The 18,093-nt window shown below is 32.9% G+C and overlaps 1 protein-coding gene across 3 annotated transcripts in view; it reads right to left on the bottom strand.

Moving 5' to 3' along the window:
• LOC127735977 (MMS19 nucleotide excision repair protein homolog) overlaps window positions 1-18,093 on the bottom strand; it is a 168,239-nt gene that overhangs the window by 123,373 nt on the left and 26,773 nt on the right. For 2 of the 3 annotated variants that reach the window (XM_052246460.1, XM_052246458.1), the window contains exons 7-16: window positions 17,754-17,815; window positions 15,467-15,628; window positions 14,584-14,661; window positions 13,367-13,444; window positions 11,450-11,507; window positions 9,626-9,780; window positions 7,699-7,774; window positions 6,932-7,127; window positions 1,868-1,986; window positions 207-326 (exon numbers count right to left, since the gene is read on the bottom strand). In XM_052246460.1, the coding sequence (XP_052102420.1) occupies window positions 207-326; window positions 1,868-1,986; window positions 6,932-7,127; window positions 7,699-7,774; window positions 9,626-9,780; window positions 11,450-11,507; window positions 13,367-13,444; window positions 14,584-14,661; window positions 15,467-15,628; window positions 17,754-17,815 (1,104 nt within the window). Of the gene's footprint in view, window positions 1-206; window positions 327-1,867; window positions 1,987-6,931; window positions 7,128-7,698; window positions 7,775-9,625; window positions 9,781-11,449; window positions 11,508-13,184; window positions 13,263-13,366; window positions 13,445-14,583; window positions 14,662-15,466; window positions 15,629-17,753; window positions 17,816-18,093 lie in introns of all 3 variants that reach the window. The other variant, XM_052246459.1, reaches the window with a different exon arrangement.

Genomic DNA, 18,093 nt, shown 5'->3' with positions numbered 1-18,093 from the left:
AGACAAAAATTCCTAATAAAGAGATTAATGGCAATTTATTTTTATACAGTTTCATCTGCTCAAATATCAGCTCGCCCTATTTGGCTTGCTTGATATTCTTATTGATAAAGCTAGTATCAAATACAAAAATGCCATTATTCTATATGAATATGGTTAAGGCCTTAAGTTAATTTCTTATAAATGTAACCAACAACTGAATACTATACCTGTTGTTGACGTTCCTGATAAAACTTGTAACAATTCTTTTGATACCATAACCAGGGAATTATAACTGATTGTTACTGTTGATAATACAGCATTAATTTCATTATCCATGTCTTCTGAACCTTAAATAGAGGTATAACATCATTGATTATTATACATAAACAGTCTCCAACTTGTATGATATAAGAACTACATTGAGACTCTTAAATTTGAATCTTAGTTACCAGTATTTCAGAATGGCAAATCACAATAGACAGGACAGTTAGATGAAATTTTATAACCATATTAGTTATAACAGAAAAATGTGCTGGGTTTATTTCAAAATGTTCTACTATGACTTTGTACATAAACAGATTTCAAATATGTTGTTTTTCCTTCACAATGTCCTACAATGGCTGTACATAAAAAGTTTTCAATTGAAACTATTATTTTTGATTATTTAGAAATGAAAATTATAACCAAACAGTTGCCATTAACATTGAGTTAACTACAGTTGACTCTCATATCTCGAAACCCGGATCAGAGAAATATTTCCTGATACCTGTAGTTAGACTCAAACTAAACCGGAAGTTTGTCAGACCAAGGGACACAACTCTTGCTAAGCTTGGTTAGGCTAAAATAAATCCCGATGAAATATGGGTAGGGGATCGATATTCTGGTCTCAGATAGATGTATCTGTATGTAAGGTTCTTTCATTATTATAAAATAATTTTATGTTTTCGTCTCTTATTTATTTCTTTGTACAGTTACAATTTTTCCCGTAGTTTTTAGCCGAGAGAGTAATTTCCCATCGATCTTAATGTTATTTAAAGTTGACAAAATTGTTCATTTTCATATACATGGTATACAAGAGATTTTTTAAAAATTTACATTGCTTTTCATTTTCTTTTATTTTGTCTGCAAAAAAAATACAAAAAGATCAAGGATGCCAATTGAGCAGTTTAGAGTTGATCACCAATGGAAGTCTTAATCACTACTTTATATACAGCCAAGCTCATTAGTGTATGTTTACGGTTAATTGTTTTCAAAACATTTTAAATGATTTTTCATAACCTATAACAATGTATCACTAATTATTTATCATGGTGATCAAAGATAATCTAAGATAAACACTAGTGGAAAAAGAATGTCATAAATCAATAAAAGTATTTACAGGTATTTAGCTTAATTTCGTCTCCGAATGACTTTCGATCTGCTCCGAATAACCTTGTCAAGCAACAATCACTTTTTAATTATGAATTTTATAAATTGTGACGTCAAATTTTATGGGAACTTGTGTGATTTTAAGTAATGGCGGACAAATTTGCATACAAGTGTAAATACGTCTATACAGTGGTCAGTGACCGGAAATTTAATTACACATGTATTGTCAGTTTAACTCTTCAATCCATTTAAATTCCCGAGGTCATGTTTTGACATATGTGTATTAGTTCGAGATGAATAATGAATTTTGAATGTTTTTGTTAACCTTTGGACTGTAAATTTAGTTCAAGTCAACTGAAATTTCCGACTCATCCAATTTCAATTCATCAGGAGTTGAAATACATATATTCATATGGAACAAAGTTCGGAACCACGAGAAAACTTCGACTCATTCGAAATTTAGAGTCAACCGAATTCAAGACAACTAGAGTTAACTGTACTTGCAATAAAATGTGCATACCTTTTAATACATTGTTTAGTCCATCTTTTAACCTTTCCAGTACTTTGGGAATGACTGTAGACTCTAAGACGACTGTATGCATTTCTGCAATGGTTTTTAAAGGCTCCAAACATGATTTCCTTAAACAAAATAATCAAACAATTAGTAAAGTACAGACTTTTATAAAAATCATAGTACATACTAGAAGCTAATGCATTCTTGGTAAAATTTTCAAAAGCATACAGTATAATATTGTGATAATTTGTTCATTTGAGATCAAAACAATCACCCATAGCCTTATATATTCTGAATGGTTAAATACAACTTTAGTCTACCCAAACAGTTTTTACTTATAAGAATTTCAGTTTTTAAAAATTGATTATCAGTGTAAGAAGTGCTCATAAAATCATTTAAGTCAGCTTATCACAGTTTTTTTTTTTGTTCTGTTCCATACACATTTTACTTTGAATAAGTCTCTTTACTGTCACTGTACTATGTATCTCACCAGAACTTATTCTATTTGATGAAACATTTATATTATGTAATGTCGAGAGAAAGTTTAGACATTAATTCACGGATTTCAAAGCTTTCCCCTTGATCTTACTGGAACATGAATATGTTACTCATTAACTAAAACTTTTTCTCAGAAATTTGTTATGTCATACATTAACAGTGATAATTCAAAAGTTTTAATATGTCAGTTAGAGGAAAGACATAAATGTGCAATTCTAGTGCAAAAACCTTTGCAGAAAGTAATCAATTCCTATATTTGGTGGTGCTTTTGTAACTCAATTTTTAATTTTCCATGCAGTTTTTTGTGAACCTAGTAAAACTTTCAAACATTTTTTTCTTTTGGCCAATATTGTTCGTCTTTTTATGATTAAGGTTGTCCCTTAGGTACCTTGGAACTTTTTCATGTTATCTTTAAATTTTTCAAATCTTCAATATGCAAATCTGACATTGGTTTTGTCCAAAAAACCCTGATTGAATCCAATGTATATGTAGATCTTGGATGAAGGTCATATCTCATAAAAATCTTTAGTACACTGACCTTAAGTCAGAAGGAAATCCAGTTGAAATTAAACGGATGGACGGACGGACAGACTGATTACTATAGGGCGACCCACCACTAGGCGGGGCCCTAATGAATGTGCCTTATTTAGGATTTTATGCATCTTATATATGTGTTTTTACTTAAATTAGGGTATGGAGCTTCGAGATATTTTATACTTTTAAATTATATACAAATTTTCACAAAACAGTCGATTGTGGTAGGTGCAAATACACACGGATCTTTTTCTTGCATAAGCATGAACTCCGCTGAAAAAATATTCAAAGAAAGATAATAGATTGATCTTTTTAAAGCATTAACTTGCATCTCTGCAAATCCCCAAAGTGGTCAATAATTTCATCCAAAAGAGAAAGTAGAGTCCACCTTTTTATGTTCAAGCGTGTTTGAGTTGACTATTCTGTCTTGAAAATGTATAAAAGAAAAATATTGGATACATCATCTCGGGTGTGTTATCTAGGGTAATAAGTCTTCAACTTGTGAAAATTTTTAGTCTGCTCTTTCATGAAATATTCAATAAGAATTTTTTTAAATATTTTCAAACTTTCGAAAATTCCCCCTGAAAACGGATCAGACAATAGTTTCAAGTTGACCAAATGCATAAGTGTACATTAAATGATGCTCAATAGCTAGTAGATATATTTGTGTTTTAAAATACAACTGACATAGAGGGATGGTAATGATGCTATGTGGATAAATTGATCGGTTTTCAAGCGCTAAATTGACAGCGCGTCATCACTACGATGGCTTCCATTTTTACGATTATAATCAAAGCGATGTAAGCGCTGTAGGCAGTTAACCAAAAACCAAGGCAAACGTACTAAAGTAATTATGAAAACTGTGGCAGTGTTGCTTCAATTTTTTTAAGATTTGAAAGAACAAACATTAAACATTCGTATATTGTACATTTATGTTCATTAAATGAATTGATTATTAAGGCAAATTAATTAATATTTCATCAAGGTTTTCAAAAGCAACTCATATATCAATGTAAATGACCCCCATCTTCACCCCCAAGTGCATGATGTTACTCCATACCAAGTTTGGAATAAAATGACAGGTGATTATAAAACAGTTGGTCAAACATTCTTAGGCTTTACACTGCTTGAAAGATTTATATGTTTTCTTTAAAATGGGCCATAAATGAAAATTATTATAGGCCCAGAAATAATTGAATAAATAATCAAAGTAAATTCAATTAACCTAGACTCATTTTTTGCATCAATAAAATTTTATAATAAACAAGAAATAATTGTAACAGGATGCCATTAGGAAGTCTCCCAAACAAAGCCCCCATATTTCGTCATTCCCATGGTCTCCTGACATTGGGCAAAGTCCAGTTCATATTAGTTTGGTCTAGTAAAGTGATATGCATATGTACATGTGACACCTACGAGACTGACCCTGTATGTCATTCAAATCTTTTTGAAATGATGAACAGGAATAAATATGGTTTAGGTGTGGGTATCTCGACCGTTTACAAGTTCTCAAACAGGAGGGGGTGGGGTGTCCCCATGGACACCCCCTATATTTCATTTGATTTGTTTTATTGTCCCATACATGAATATATATGGTTTAGGGGTGGGGATCTCGACCATTTCAAAGTTTTCAAACAGGAGGGGGTGGGGTGACCCGAGGAACTCTCCATATATATTTCTTTTGATTTGTTATATTGTCCCATACATGAATATATATGGTTAAGGGGTGGGGATCTTGACTGTTTACAAGTTCTCAAACAGGAGGGGGTGGGGTGACCCCAGGGAATCCCCCTATATTTCATTTGATTTGTTATATTGTCCCATACATGAATACATATGGTTTAGGGGTGGGGATCTCGACCATTTCCAAGTTTTCAAACAGGATGGGGTGGGGTGACCCGAGGAACTCCCCATATATTTCATTTGATTTGTTATATTGTCCCATACATGAATATATATGGTTTAGGGGTAGGGATCTTGACTGTTTACAAGTTCTCAAACAGGAGGGGGTGGGGTGTCCCGAGGGACTCCCCCTATGTTTCATTTGATTTGTTTTATTGTCCCATACATGAATGTTTATGGTTCAGGGGTGGGGATCTCAACCATTTCCAAGTTCTCAAACAGGAGGGGAATGGGGTGACCCCAGGGACTCCCCATATATTTCATTTGATTTGTTATATTGTCCCATACATGAATATATATGGTTTAGGGGTGGGGATCTCGACTGTTTACAAGTTCTCAAACAGGAGGGGGTAGGGTGACCCGAGGAACTCTCCATATATTTCATTTGATTTGTTTTATTGTCCCATACATGAATATATATGGTTAAGGGGTGGGGATCGCGACCATTTCCAAGTTCTCAAACAGGAGGGGGTGGGACAACACCGGGGACTCCCCCAAATTATTTTCATTTGATTTCTTTTATTGTCCCTTACAAGTATATATATTGTTTAGGGGTGGGGATCGCGACGGTTTACAAGATAAATGTACATTTTAAAATTGAATGGGGTTGGGATGACCCCCAGGGACTTACCCTATATTGTGGTTGATTTTTTTTATTGTCCTGTTCTCATTACTGAAGACTGCATGTGACTATCACTTACTGTTTTCAAGAAATAGTCATTTGAAAATTTAAAAAAATAAAATCCCATAGGGTTCTATAGTAAACCCCTCCCTTCTTCAGGCCCCTCCAAATACCCCTAAATAGACCCCAATGCACAAACAAAAGATTAATGGCTCCGCTAGACATGTTAGTCTAATATTTTATGAAACCCCAAGTATATCTGACAAACGGTCAAAGTTGTCTTCTTAGACGGTTTGAGTTGATTCGGTCCGACTTGTCTCGGGGACGAGTTGTCCACATTACTTAAAACATCCCATCGACGTCGATTTCCGCGTCTGTTCCATGACCTCGTTTCATTCATAAAATAACAACCACCTTATTTGGCAAGATAAGTTAAAAATTACCGCCCACTTATATAACTTTATTTCCTTTATCATAGAGATTTGTTGTACATGAACAATATTCCTGCGCATTTTGCCATTTGGGAAATATAAACGACTTGTAATTACCGATTTTCGGCGATGAAATATTTCATACAATTGTTCTTTGACATCGTAGCCAAAAGCACAGGGGATAATAAACTACGTACGGAATTCTATTGAGCACTACTTCCTATGTGCAACTTCAACAGTTTTGGGTAGTTCGACGATCATTTAAGGTTTTTCTGGTCATATTTTTTGTATTCCAGAAATAAAAGTATTTAAAAAAATGTCCAATTAGTTATAAATAACATAATAGCCAGCTAGATAATAACAATGGCCCGTATTTCAGCATTTATTGATTAGAACACAAATCTAGGGTGCTCGCATAAGGCAGCTTAACTGCCTAAAAATAAGGTGGTGTAATAGGGAGATAATTTTGACGAAGTAGAATCCTGACTGAAGTTACAAAGCTTGTTTTGCATTTGAAATTCAGTTGTCTTTTAGGGTTAAATTGTGTTATTACATTTACCCTACATCCTTGTTTATTCAGATTTGAAGTATGATGAATCATAGTTATTCTAACAAAGAAAAATACTGTCTCTTGCTATGCTTTGAGCTTGAATTCTTTCCAAATACAGTGTATTCGTTTATATTTGTAGGTACCAGTTTTCATGTATTAAGAAAAAAATGCCATTTTCTAGGATACTTGCTTTCCTAGTTTTTTCAAATTTTGCATACAAGTGGTGGCAGGAGAGGGTGTCATCCCAAATTCCCCAAAAAATAAAGCATTCATTCCCGGAAACCAAAAAATGAATCTACAATTCCCGAATCCTGATAATGTAAAATCCAAAATTCCTGCCGAAATAAAGGCCCAATCCAGAATTCCCACAAAAACAAAAGCCTAATCCTGACATTCCAAAAAGGTTCTTCCTCCCCTCATACAAGATTAAAGGAAATTGTAGACTTCTTTGATTAATTAAAGTTCGTATTGGTTCTTCGCAAATAATAATAATGATTTCACAGTAACAATACAACAGTATAAAACTGACTTACCTAACATCCTTGTCTTCATCATTAAAAGTTTTATCTAGAATTAACTCTGTATACACCTGTGTATCTTCTCCGCTAACTTTTAACATCTCTTTAACACCTGAGATCCCAGTCATTCTCAAATGAGAACTTGAATCTATTAATGCTGACTTTATTATGGTTGATAACTCAGGTATGTAGGTCAGAAAGACTTTGTGACCTGTATTTAAAACACAAATACAACACAAATCAGGTCAACAAAACTTTAATTTTGTGAATTCTTGTTTTTATTTATTCATTTTATTTATATTCACATATTTCCTTTACGTTAATTTTTTTGACTAGTACAAAAATGTCCTTGATATTTGAAAAGAAGAAAATTCGGTAATCATCTGTTTATTGTTATTTACCTAGGCAACGTCGAGTAGTGTGATATGAAATTATCACAAAATTCAAATGAAAATTTGAGAAAATAGCAATAATATAAAAACACAGTTGCCAGTCGCAATATAACGATTTTTGTTTTGAGCGAGTCCAAAAAGGCTTCAAATTTCAAACATAACAGGGATGATGAGTCTTGGCCAAGCATATTTGAACTCATACAAGACATGACATGCAATTTTACAAAGAGCAGCGCAAAGTGATACAGAGAAAAGGATCATTTATTGTATCAAGGTAAACAGTATTTTATCTACAACAGTTTATAGTTCAATCTCTTCAAAATCATCTTTCACAAAAAATGTTTTTTGAAAAACTTTCTGACATGAATTACATTCAAAACTGTAACTTACACTGCCCTTGACTGTAGCCGCCGACAACTCTAACAAATCGACTGATCATTTCTAGCACTAGCTTTCTCTGTGAATTCTGTAAATGCATTTTATAATATAAAAAAATCAGACTTGTTAAAGTAATTCTAAAATATGAATAGTGTTATTAGTAAGATTTAATATCAAAGAAAGCAAAAATCAATTCTTAGTCTTAAAACTAGATTAGAACTGTTAACTATGTGAATCATCATCAATTAGTTTTAAACCAAAATTATTTTTGATTTGGTCTGACACAATTTCAATAATTTACCAGCCTACCAGTAGTGGCCTAACTGAAAGCAAAAAAGATCATGGTACTTCAGGTTAACAAATATGTAAAAATTTCAGTTTAAAGAAGAGACCAAGAGATAATTCCAACATATTTAGTGAATGTTACATAGTCTTTAGAGAAGTGACGTCAGTCAAGATAAAATTGAGAATGGAAATGGGGAATCTGTCAAAGAGACAACAACCCGACCATAGAGCAGACAACAGCCGAAGGCCACCAATGGGTCTTCAATGCAGCAAGAAACTCCCGCACCCGAAGGCGTCCTTCAGCTGGCCCATAAACAAATATGTATACTAGTTCAGTGATAATGAACTTCATACTAAACTCCAAATTATACACAGGAAACTAAAATTAAAAATGATACAAGACTAACAAAGGCCAGAGGCTCCTGACTTGGGACAGGCGCAAAAATGCGGCGGGGTTAAACATGTTTTTTGAGATCTCAACCCTCCCCCTATACATCTAGCCAATGTAGAAAAAACAAACGCACAACAGTACGTACAGTAAAACTCAGTATAAGAGAAGTCCGAGTCCGATGTCAGAATAGGAAACAAAAGAAAATAAACAAAATGACAATAATACATAAATAACAACAGACTACTAGCAGTTACTGACATGCCAGCTCCAGACCTCAATTAAACTGATTAAAAGATTATGTCTTCATCATATGAATATCAGGCACAATCCCTCCTGTTAGGGTTTAGTATTATACCGTCATAAAATATATGAGAAGAACATAACCCGTGTCATGCCAACAACTGGTTTTAGAAAAAATGTGTTTAATTCCAATGCAAAGACCCTATAAGTGAATTAATATTAAAGCCAAAATATGCAATCTTTAATGACCTGACAACAGCATCATAACTATATCCCTTCTTAATAAGTCTGTTTAAAGGTTTTGTTAAAAGATTGGATGTGAAATACCCGAACGTATAAGATATCTGCATGTTGAGTTATATTTACGAATGATGTCCTTATACCGATGATAAAATTTAGTAAATGTTTTGACTAGTTTATGATATCGAAAACCCTGGTGTAATAATTTTTCAGTAATACATAAATTTCTCTCGCTAAAATCAAATACGTTGTTACATACACGAGTGAATCGTACAAGTTGAGATATATAAACACCATAAGATGGTGACAAGGGAACGTCACCATCTAAAAATGGATAATTAACGATAGGAAATGAAAAATCATCTCTTTTATCATAAATTCAAGATGCATGTTTTTGTCATGGAAGACAATTGTATATGAAATAGAATAGACATCCATGAATAAACTGTCATGCTACATTTCAATAATACATACTCTTTAATCTTATTTAATCTTCAAGTTCTATTATAAAATTGAAACATACAAAGTAAACATAATTTTAATATTCATGATATTCAAAAGGTTTTGCAGTCAAAAGGTCAGAGGAGAAAATGGGGATAGATTTTTTTTGTAAGGGAATTTTTAAAATCAACATTAAATTTGATAACGAAATGAAGTCAACAAATTAAGAGCTGGGAGTCAAATAATTTTTAGTACATTTGATAGATTGCTTTATCAACTATTAATAACTGAGATAGTGTGAAAAGCAGGCAGAACAACATTTGGAAAACCATGTATACTTACAACAGATGATTTATTATAGAGACCAATCAGATTAGGTATAACATCTTGTAAGACTTGACAACAGGCTGAATCTGATCCCTCCCCACAGGATACCAGCAGACGACAAACTGGTACCAGTAATCTGTTGTCCTCTCCTGTCATATATCTTTTGCAATCTAAAAACATTAAATCACTTGAAAATAAATATTCAAATCAAGGTTATCACCCTTATTTATGCTTACTTGTTCAGGAAATTGCTAAAAAATCAGACAATCACTTTTTTTAACACTTATGTAAGAAAAAGTTTTTCAGAAAACATAAGTTTTATCCACACTATAATATTATTCAAAAGGAAGTTCATTCAAGATGTGACTCAAAACACTCACAGTCAACAATAAAATACAGTGGCGTAGCAGGGCCATTTTTAAGTGTACAACCAAACCTCGGCTAGGAGTCTGAAGGCCCCCAGCAGCCCCAGGGAAGAGGACCTCTGGGTAGGGGGCGAAAACCTTGGAAGCTAACCCGTTATCGTGAAAAAGATACCATTTCTGTCATTCAAAATTTATTAATAGCAACATACTTGGTCGGTTGAGAACAAAACTTTACTACATAAGAGATGATTTCAGCTTCTCAGTTGTGAACATTTCATTTCTATGTAGCAACATTCCAGTAGAACCTGCATGTGGAGTATATATCTCCCAGTTGATACGATATTTCAGAACTTGCATTTCCCATCATGATTTCCTTAAATGAGGTTGCTACTTACAAGGAAGCTAATAAACCAAGAGTTCCAAGTGGTGAAGTTGAAAGCATCCCTTCGAAAATTTTAAGATCGCTATCACGAGTTGGTTGACTGTTTCACAGATGACATCGGATATGTTCCATTGTAGTAACACAATTCCGTCCTCTCTTCCTCAAATTTGACCTACAGATTTAGACTTATCAACTGGTTTTTACTTACGTGAGCAACACGATGGGTGCCACATGTGGAACAGGATCTGCTTTCTCTTCTGGAGCACCTGAGATCACCCCACGGTTTTAGGTGGGGTTCGTTTTGCCTAGTCTTTAGATTTCTATGTTGTCTTTTATGTACATGCACTGTTTTTTTTACTTTTTGTCGTTTTTTGTCTTTTGAAATGGCATTGTCAGTTTGTTTTCAACTGATGAGTTTGAATATCCCTTTGGTATCTTTCGCCCTCTATTTTAGAGTTTGATTTGGGTTTTTTCATGTTGATTTGGAGTCTAATGGTCCTTTGTTTCAGAGAAAACTGTCCAAACCAGTTACTTTAGAATGTGTTTAAAAGGAGATGTGCGGTAAACCAATCAATCGACAAAAAAATCAAAACTTTATAAAAAAAGTGAAAAATGCAAGTCTGTTGTTCTATTAATTTTTTTAACTTTATATAATTTTCACACCTTTTTAGGGGAAAATTTCGTAAATGGACACATGAAATAATTAATTTTAATAGATGGTCAGGTGTAACATAAAAATGCAAGCCACACATATTGTATCTAAGCAGATACTAAATTGCTTTAACCAATAGTAATCTGAGTAGAATATTCACACTTCAGTAGATTCAAAGTTTGACAGAAAATGAACAAATATATAATATGATACCATTTGATTAAAAAGTAAATTTCGTCACTTTCATCTTCAATTACGAGTCATCAAAGAAAGCATTACAATTGATCGTATGCTTTAAACAGTTCCTTAATTTATTTGGACCAAAATATTTTTCCCTCCAAAATTCATGTGCACTCCCGTGCGTTTTGACATAAAAGCAGCTATGCGCCTGAAATATTTCCACTTTGTTCTCAACAATAAAATGAATGTGATTTACATACCTTGTAAAATTTCAGAGATATAATTATAAACTGGACCATCTGGACCTGCCAAAAGGCTCTGTAATATAAACATTAAATCTCAGCTATATTTTGCCGTGTAACTTTTAAGATATTTTTTTTCCATTTCTAATAAACTTATCAAAGATACCAAGGTAATAATTTGTTATGTCAGACCAAGTACATCTACAAAAACAATCTGACATGAAGAAAGTTCAAAAGGATTATTCAATAAAAAATGAGTGATAATACTTAACAAAAAAGAAACAATTTTGATCTTTTATTGATGTGATCTATAGATTAATAAAAATGTTCCTCTTAGGACCAAACAGTTTTATATCACAGATCTATCTGACAGGTATGTAGAATTTCTAACTTGCTAAAATGACAGTTTAATTACTCACACCATCCAATGCCCAATATCAATAAACAATCAAAATGTTAACAGAATGATGCATTTTTCAATCTATATTTACATACAAAAAATATCAATGTATAGTTACTAAAATTCACAATGGGTTCTGCAGAACCATTTTATATGTCTGAAATTGTTGCTGTCCGAGTAAAGAGTGTAATGTTGACTCCCCAAAACTATGTCCATTTATAAACAAATCTATGAAAATAAAAAAACAACAAAAAATTTTCTTCTGATACTATGTCGTAATTATGAAGTAGCTTCTGTCTATGTTTCATTATTCCATGAAGGTTTGACATAGTTATTGATTTAAAAAACTCTTTCCCCAAACTATGTATTTATGTCAATTGAAAAAAACGTTGTCCATTTATCAGTTGGAAAAATGAGAAGAAACAAGAATGTGTCCATATTACACGGATGCCCCACTTGCACTATAATCTTCTATGTTCAGTGGACCGTAAAATTGGGGTCAAAACTCTAATTTGGCATTAAATTTAGAAAGATCATATCATAGGGAACATGTGTACTAAGTTTCAAGTTGATTGGACTCCAACTTCATCAAAAACTATCTTGACCAAAAACTTTAACCTGAAGCGGGACGGATGGACGAACGAACGGAAAGATGGACGGACGAATGAACGGACACACAGACCGAAAAACATAATGCCCCTCTATTATCGTAGGTGGGGCATAAAAAAGATCAAAACCTTACTCCAGATGCTATCTCTTGATCATTAAGAAACTTTGGTTCAAGTTTCATAAAATTCTATGAAGGTTGAAAAAAAATCTATGTCTTAACCACCTACATTCTATACTGTAACATAATGTTAAATGCAAAATGAAATATTAATCCATTTACCAGTAAAATACAGAAAGATCAAAAAGATCAAAAACAAAATAATTTGCTCTTGATATTGTCTTTTTTTATCATGAAAATGCTTCTATCCAAGTTCAATAAAACACCATTAAGGTTTGACAAAGTTATTGTTGTCTAAAAAAAACTTCAACCACAGACTGAACTTGACTATTGATGATGCCCACTAAAGAATGTAGGGTCGCTATGTATTGCTTCATCCACTTTCTTTTCAGGCGTGACAAAAATGATCAAATCTAATTGTTATAGATATTCTTTTTGACAAACCTTGGAAAGTGTCCGAAACATCCAATTGAGGGCCTCTAAAGCCGCCTGTTCTATTGCTTGGTTACCTGAGCAAAATATCTACAATACAAACCTTAGACAGTGTCAGGACAATCCCACGGAGGGCCTCTAATGCTGCCTGTTCTATTGCTTGGTTACCTGAGCTAAATATCTACAATACAAACCTTAGAAAGTGTCTGGACAATCCCACGGAGGGCCTCTAATGCTGCCTGTTCTATTGCTTGGTTACCTGAGCTAAATATCTACAATACAAACCTTAGAAAGTGTCAGGACAATCCCACGGAGGGCCTCTAATGCTGCCTGTTCTATTGCTTGGTTACCTGAGCTAAATATCTACAATACAAACCTTAGAAAGTGTCAGGACAATCCCACGGAGGGCCTCTAATGCTGCCTGTTCTATTGCTTGGTTACCTGAGCTAAACATCTACAATACAAAAGAAATGCTAGTTTTGACAGAAACATGATACAGTTATGATGTAATCTGATATCATACCTGTACTCTTCCTTCTTGAAATGTACGCAATTGTCTTTGTCAAGATATGAAGAAATGTAAATATAACAAAAGAATCTGTGTCCATAGGACTGTTGAAACTCTGTCCCACTTGCACTATCACATTTCCATGTTGAGTGAAACATGAAATCTTGGTCAAAACCCTAATTTGGCATATACGTTAAACAGTTAACTTAGTAATGAACATGTGAACTAAAGTTCAAGTTAATTTGACCATAAACTGTGAAATATGAAATCTGAGTAAAAACACATTATCTTTTAAACAGTTCACTTCATAATGAACATGTGTACTAAATTTCATGTTGATGTAAATTAACGTAAATTAATCTCATACAGGAAGAAGAGACACATGGACACAGAGATGTGAAAACATAATCATGATAATATCCCTATACTATTGTTGGCCAGATATAAAAATGAAAATAGGATGAAAAAGCTTACAATTTCAGGATTTGTACTAATTTGTTACTTCAAAAAGTAAATACATGGATTCAAGAGTTTATTTTCTATATATATTTCACAAACAGTCCAAGGGAGATCTTTGTCATATTCTAACTGCTTTATATATTGTGGCAAGTAATACAAAAGTGGCAACACCCAACCAATGCCTCATCAGAAACATTCCAGCCAAATTTGATTTTAACTGGTTGATAACTTCAGCATTAGAAGAATTTATTTTAATGAAAAAGACAAAGAAGGAATTCTGTATGTATGTGCCTGTCCCAAGTCAGGAGCCTGTAATTCAGTGGTTGTCGTTTGTTTATGTGTTACATATTTGTTTTTTGTTTATTTTTTGTACATTAATTAGGCCGTTAGTTTTCTCGTTTGAATTGTTTTACATTGTCATTTCGGGGCCTTTTATAGCTGACTGTGCGGTATGGGCTTTGCTCATTGTTGAAGGCCGTACAGTGGCCTATAGTTTTTAATTTCTGTGTCATTTGGTCTCTTGTGGAGAGTTGTCTCTTTGGCAATCATACAACATCTTCTTTTTTATATAAAGAACCGTAATCTGTTTTCATAACTACAGTAATAATATTTCTCATAGAACTTACCTCACTTTTGATACAGTTATATAAAGATGATTGAAACTCTTTTAGTGGTTTTATTCCATACAACTCAACACATTCAATCTAAATAAAACAAGAGAAATCAAAATATCAATTCACTTTCCAAATTGAAATTCTTTGGGAAAATACAAAAAAAAAAATCACCAACATGTTTATAAGTTATAATACGGTAGACAATGTAGAAACATTAAATTTGTTGTAACCAGTCAAATACATAACAGATGTTATTTTTTTTTTCTTTATTACTAGTGATCTTTTCCATAGCCCTTAAATATATGCATGGACTATATGGTTTTGCTTTTTCAGACTTTTAAGTACGGTTTTACAATAAATCTGGTTGGAGATGTTTTAACTTATGTCATCACAAAAGACCCTACTATAACATCCATTATCGGTGTTCCCACTGTCTGTATCACTCTGCTCAGCTCTTCATAAAATTGCTTATCACGGCTTTATGACAACAAATAAGTTAACCCTGCCTGAATAAGTTTGACCCGGAAATATCACCGTAGTCATAATGAGTGAACCGACATTGACAAGTTTGACCCAAAAAACTAAAGAACTGGTTTTCTTTTTCTAATTCATGAAAGAAAGAAATAATGCATTACTATAGCTTGAAAAAATGTATAAAATAAAAATAAAAATATAAATTTTTTTCTCATCAAACATATAATTGAATACGGCCGTTACAAAAGCTAATTGCTATGTATAATAAAGAAATAGTATTGCACAAATCCCAATTAACAATATGTTAAAAAAAATCATCTTAAGCTAAGATGATACATGAAGCATTCCAAGATATACAGTGATATCAATATTATAAATATGAGAAATTTGTAAGCTGCAGGATCTAAAATGATATTCATACCAAAGTCTGTAAGCTATCTAACTTAGCACTCTGTACATCAGATGTTAGTTTCTCTAACAGTAAAGGGTAGGTATATCCAGCAAACTTTTCTGTAGCACTAAGACATCCACGTAAACCTTTGATAAGGTCATCTCTAGTTATCTTATAGTTATCATTTGGTGGCTGTAATGACAAAGAATAATAAAAGTATTGATTAGATATAAGAAGATGTGGTATGAGTGCCAATGAGACAACTCTCCATCCAGGTCACAATTTGTAAAAGTAAACCATTATAGGTCAAAGTACGGCCTTCAACATGGAGCCTTGGCTCACAACGAACAGCAAGCTTTAAAGGGCTTGTCTTCTTTCCTTATAACTCTAACTTCTTTTTCCTGTTTAAATTGACAAGCGTGTGCATGTTAACAAAAGCTTACAAGAGCCTATTCTTCCTATTTTGCTTTTAAAACCTCTTAGTAGCAAATTGTTTGTTTATACCATTGTTACTTCAGTGAAAAATGTACATACTTCTAAAAGATGTGCACTTTTTCTACGACACGAGTCAAGCTCCTTACAACATGTACAAGAAACCTAAATATTGTGATGTGTGATTTGTGGTTCTTTCTTCATGGTAAAAGTGAACAAAATCATTTGGTTGTCATATTACACGAATATAATAAAAATTCTAGTTTAAATACAGAGAAAAGCATTTCTGTCATAACATGTAATATTTTTAGAATAATACAATTTTGTTTAAGTATCTAATATTAAGTGTCAAATTGGAAGTTATTTTCATAACCTAATCCTATAATTTGCTAAACTTCATTTCTTTACATTTTTAGTACTCAATTGTATTCACATATATAATTTTGTTCTCAACTGGTCCCCGGCTTAAATACAAATTTTGGGTCATTCGTTCTTGCTCGGTGTAGAGATGGCCATGGGGTCGGCGCTGTGTGGTAAAGGCGGATCCGGGACAATTATGACGTCACATACAAGATGCCATTTTTTTGTACTTCAGGGGTTCTAATTTTGTATACTTTGTCCTGATGACGCCGATCTAATCGGCGAAACATGTCGACAATAAAAGATGCAGTTTACTTAAGTGTTGTTGTCAATGTAGCGGTATTTGATTTTTTATCTGACAATCCTGCATACCATCTGGTATCCACTTCAGGGAACTCTACCAGCACAAAACATAGGATGCGTTGGTTCAGCAGCTCTTTATTTATCTTGTAATTAAAGTAAAATATCCTTTCATTTTCTATTTTCTATTGTAAGAAATGCTTAGATCTTTAAAATTTCAATTAAAAAAACTCCTGATAGACAAACCAACAGCACACTTACATAGGTAAAAAATAAATATACTTATTTACAGGTATAATGATTGACCAATATCAAGTATAAGTCCATCAGCAAGGTTAGTTGAATGAATTTAGTGTGAAATCAGGTACATATAATGTTATACATGAAATAGTATATTATATAACAGTCAGGGGACTTACTTAAATGAGTGATTTTCTAAATCACTGATTCAAGTAACATTATGTCCATAAAGGTTTGAAGTAAGAGTTGTCTTTCTTTAATAATCACCTATTTAAGTAGTACAAATTAATCACTAGACTAAGTGATTTAATTTTATTGTAGCTTTAAATATAGAATACTAATGATCCAGGGACTTATTATGTTGCTAAAATTATCAGAACTAACATCTGTGTTGATAGGATGACCGGGTCATGTCAGGTGATGACCTTGTACTAAATCTAGGATAATGACATAAAAATCACTTGTTTAAGTATCATACCTCAATTTCCTTCCAAAAAATCACTTCTTTAAGTATCATTATTTTAGTAACCCCCACTAATTTCAACACCCCCGAACAGTGATATTTTGATCGTGAACAGTAGAATTTTATTACATAATCTATAAGATGAAACCTTGAATTTTACAGGAAAAATACTCCCACTGCTGGGAAAAATCTGTTAAGAAAGTATCAGTTCATTATGTTAAGCCATTTTCATAGCATTTTTTCAACTAAAATAGAATTTGCACCTAAATGATTGCATCAAAGGCATAAACCTTGTTGCTTAAAAGAAGCAAAAAGTTCATTTTTTTTCAATTTTACTAATGAAAAGATATTATCTAAACCTATGTGTTTAAAATTTTGGTAAAACTACAAAATCACAATTTGTGACACAACTTCGAATTTGCTACTTAAATAAGTGATTTAAAAATCACTTATTTCAATAAGTCCCCTGACTGTATAAATATTCCATATCTCAGCCAATAATTACAAAATTTAAATACATACTGGTGTAAAATCAATTGGAAAGTAACAGGATGTAACTTCAAACATTTCCTCCACAAATACACCTGAAATCAGAATCCATGAACAAAGAAGTTTCATTATTATCTTCACAGAATATGTGCAAAATCAGAATCAATAAAAAGCATCTTATCCATATTACTATCCTGCATTTGAAACCTCTCTGGGTAACTTATGGTGGCAACATTTGAAACCTCTCTGGGTAACTTATGGTGGCAACATTTGAAACCTCTCTGGGTAACTTATGGTGGCAACATTTGAAACCTCTCTGGGTAACTTATGGTGGCAACATTTTGAAATTTGATTGGTTTCCTGTGTTGTTTCT

Source organism: Mytilus californianus, unplaced genomic scaffold, assembly GCF_021869535.1.
Source record: "Mytilus californianus isolate M0D057914Y unplaced genomic scaffold, xbMytCali1.0.p SCAF_3, whole genome shotgun sequence".
Lineage (NCBI taxonomy): Eukaryota > Metazoa > Mollusca > Bivalvia > Mytilida > Mytilidae > Mytilus > Mytilus californianus.
The sequence above is the reverse complement of the archived record's forward strand: the minus strand, read 5'-3'. Positions and strand labels throughout refer to the sequence as shown.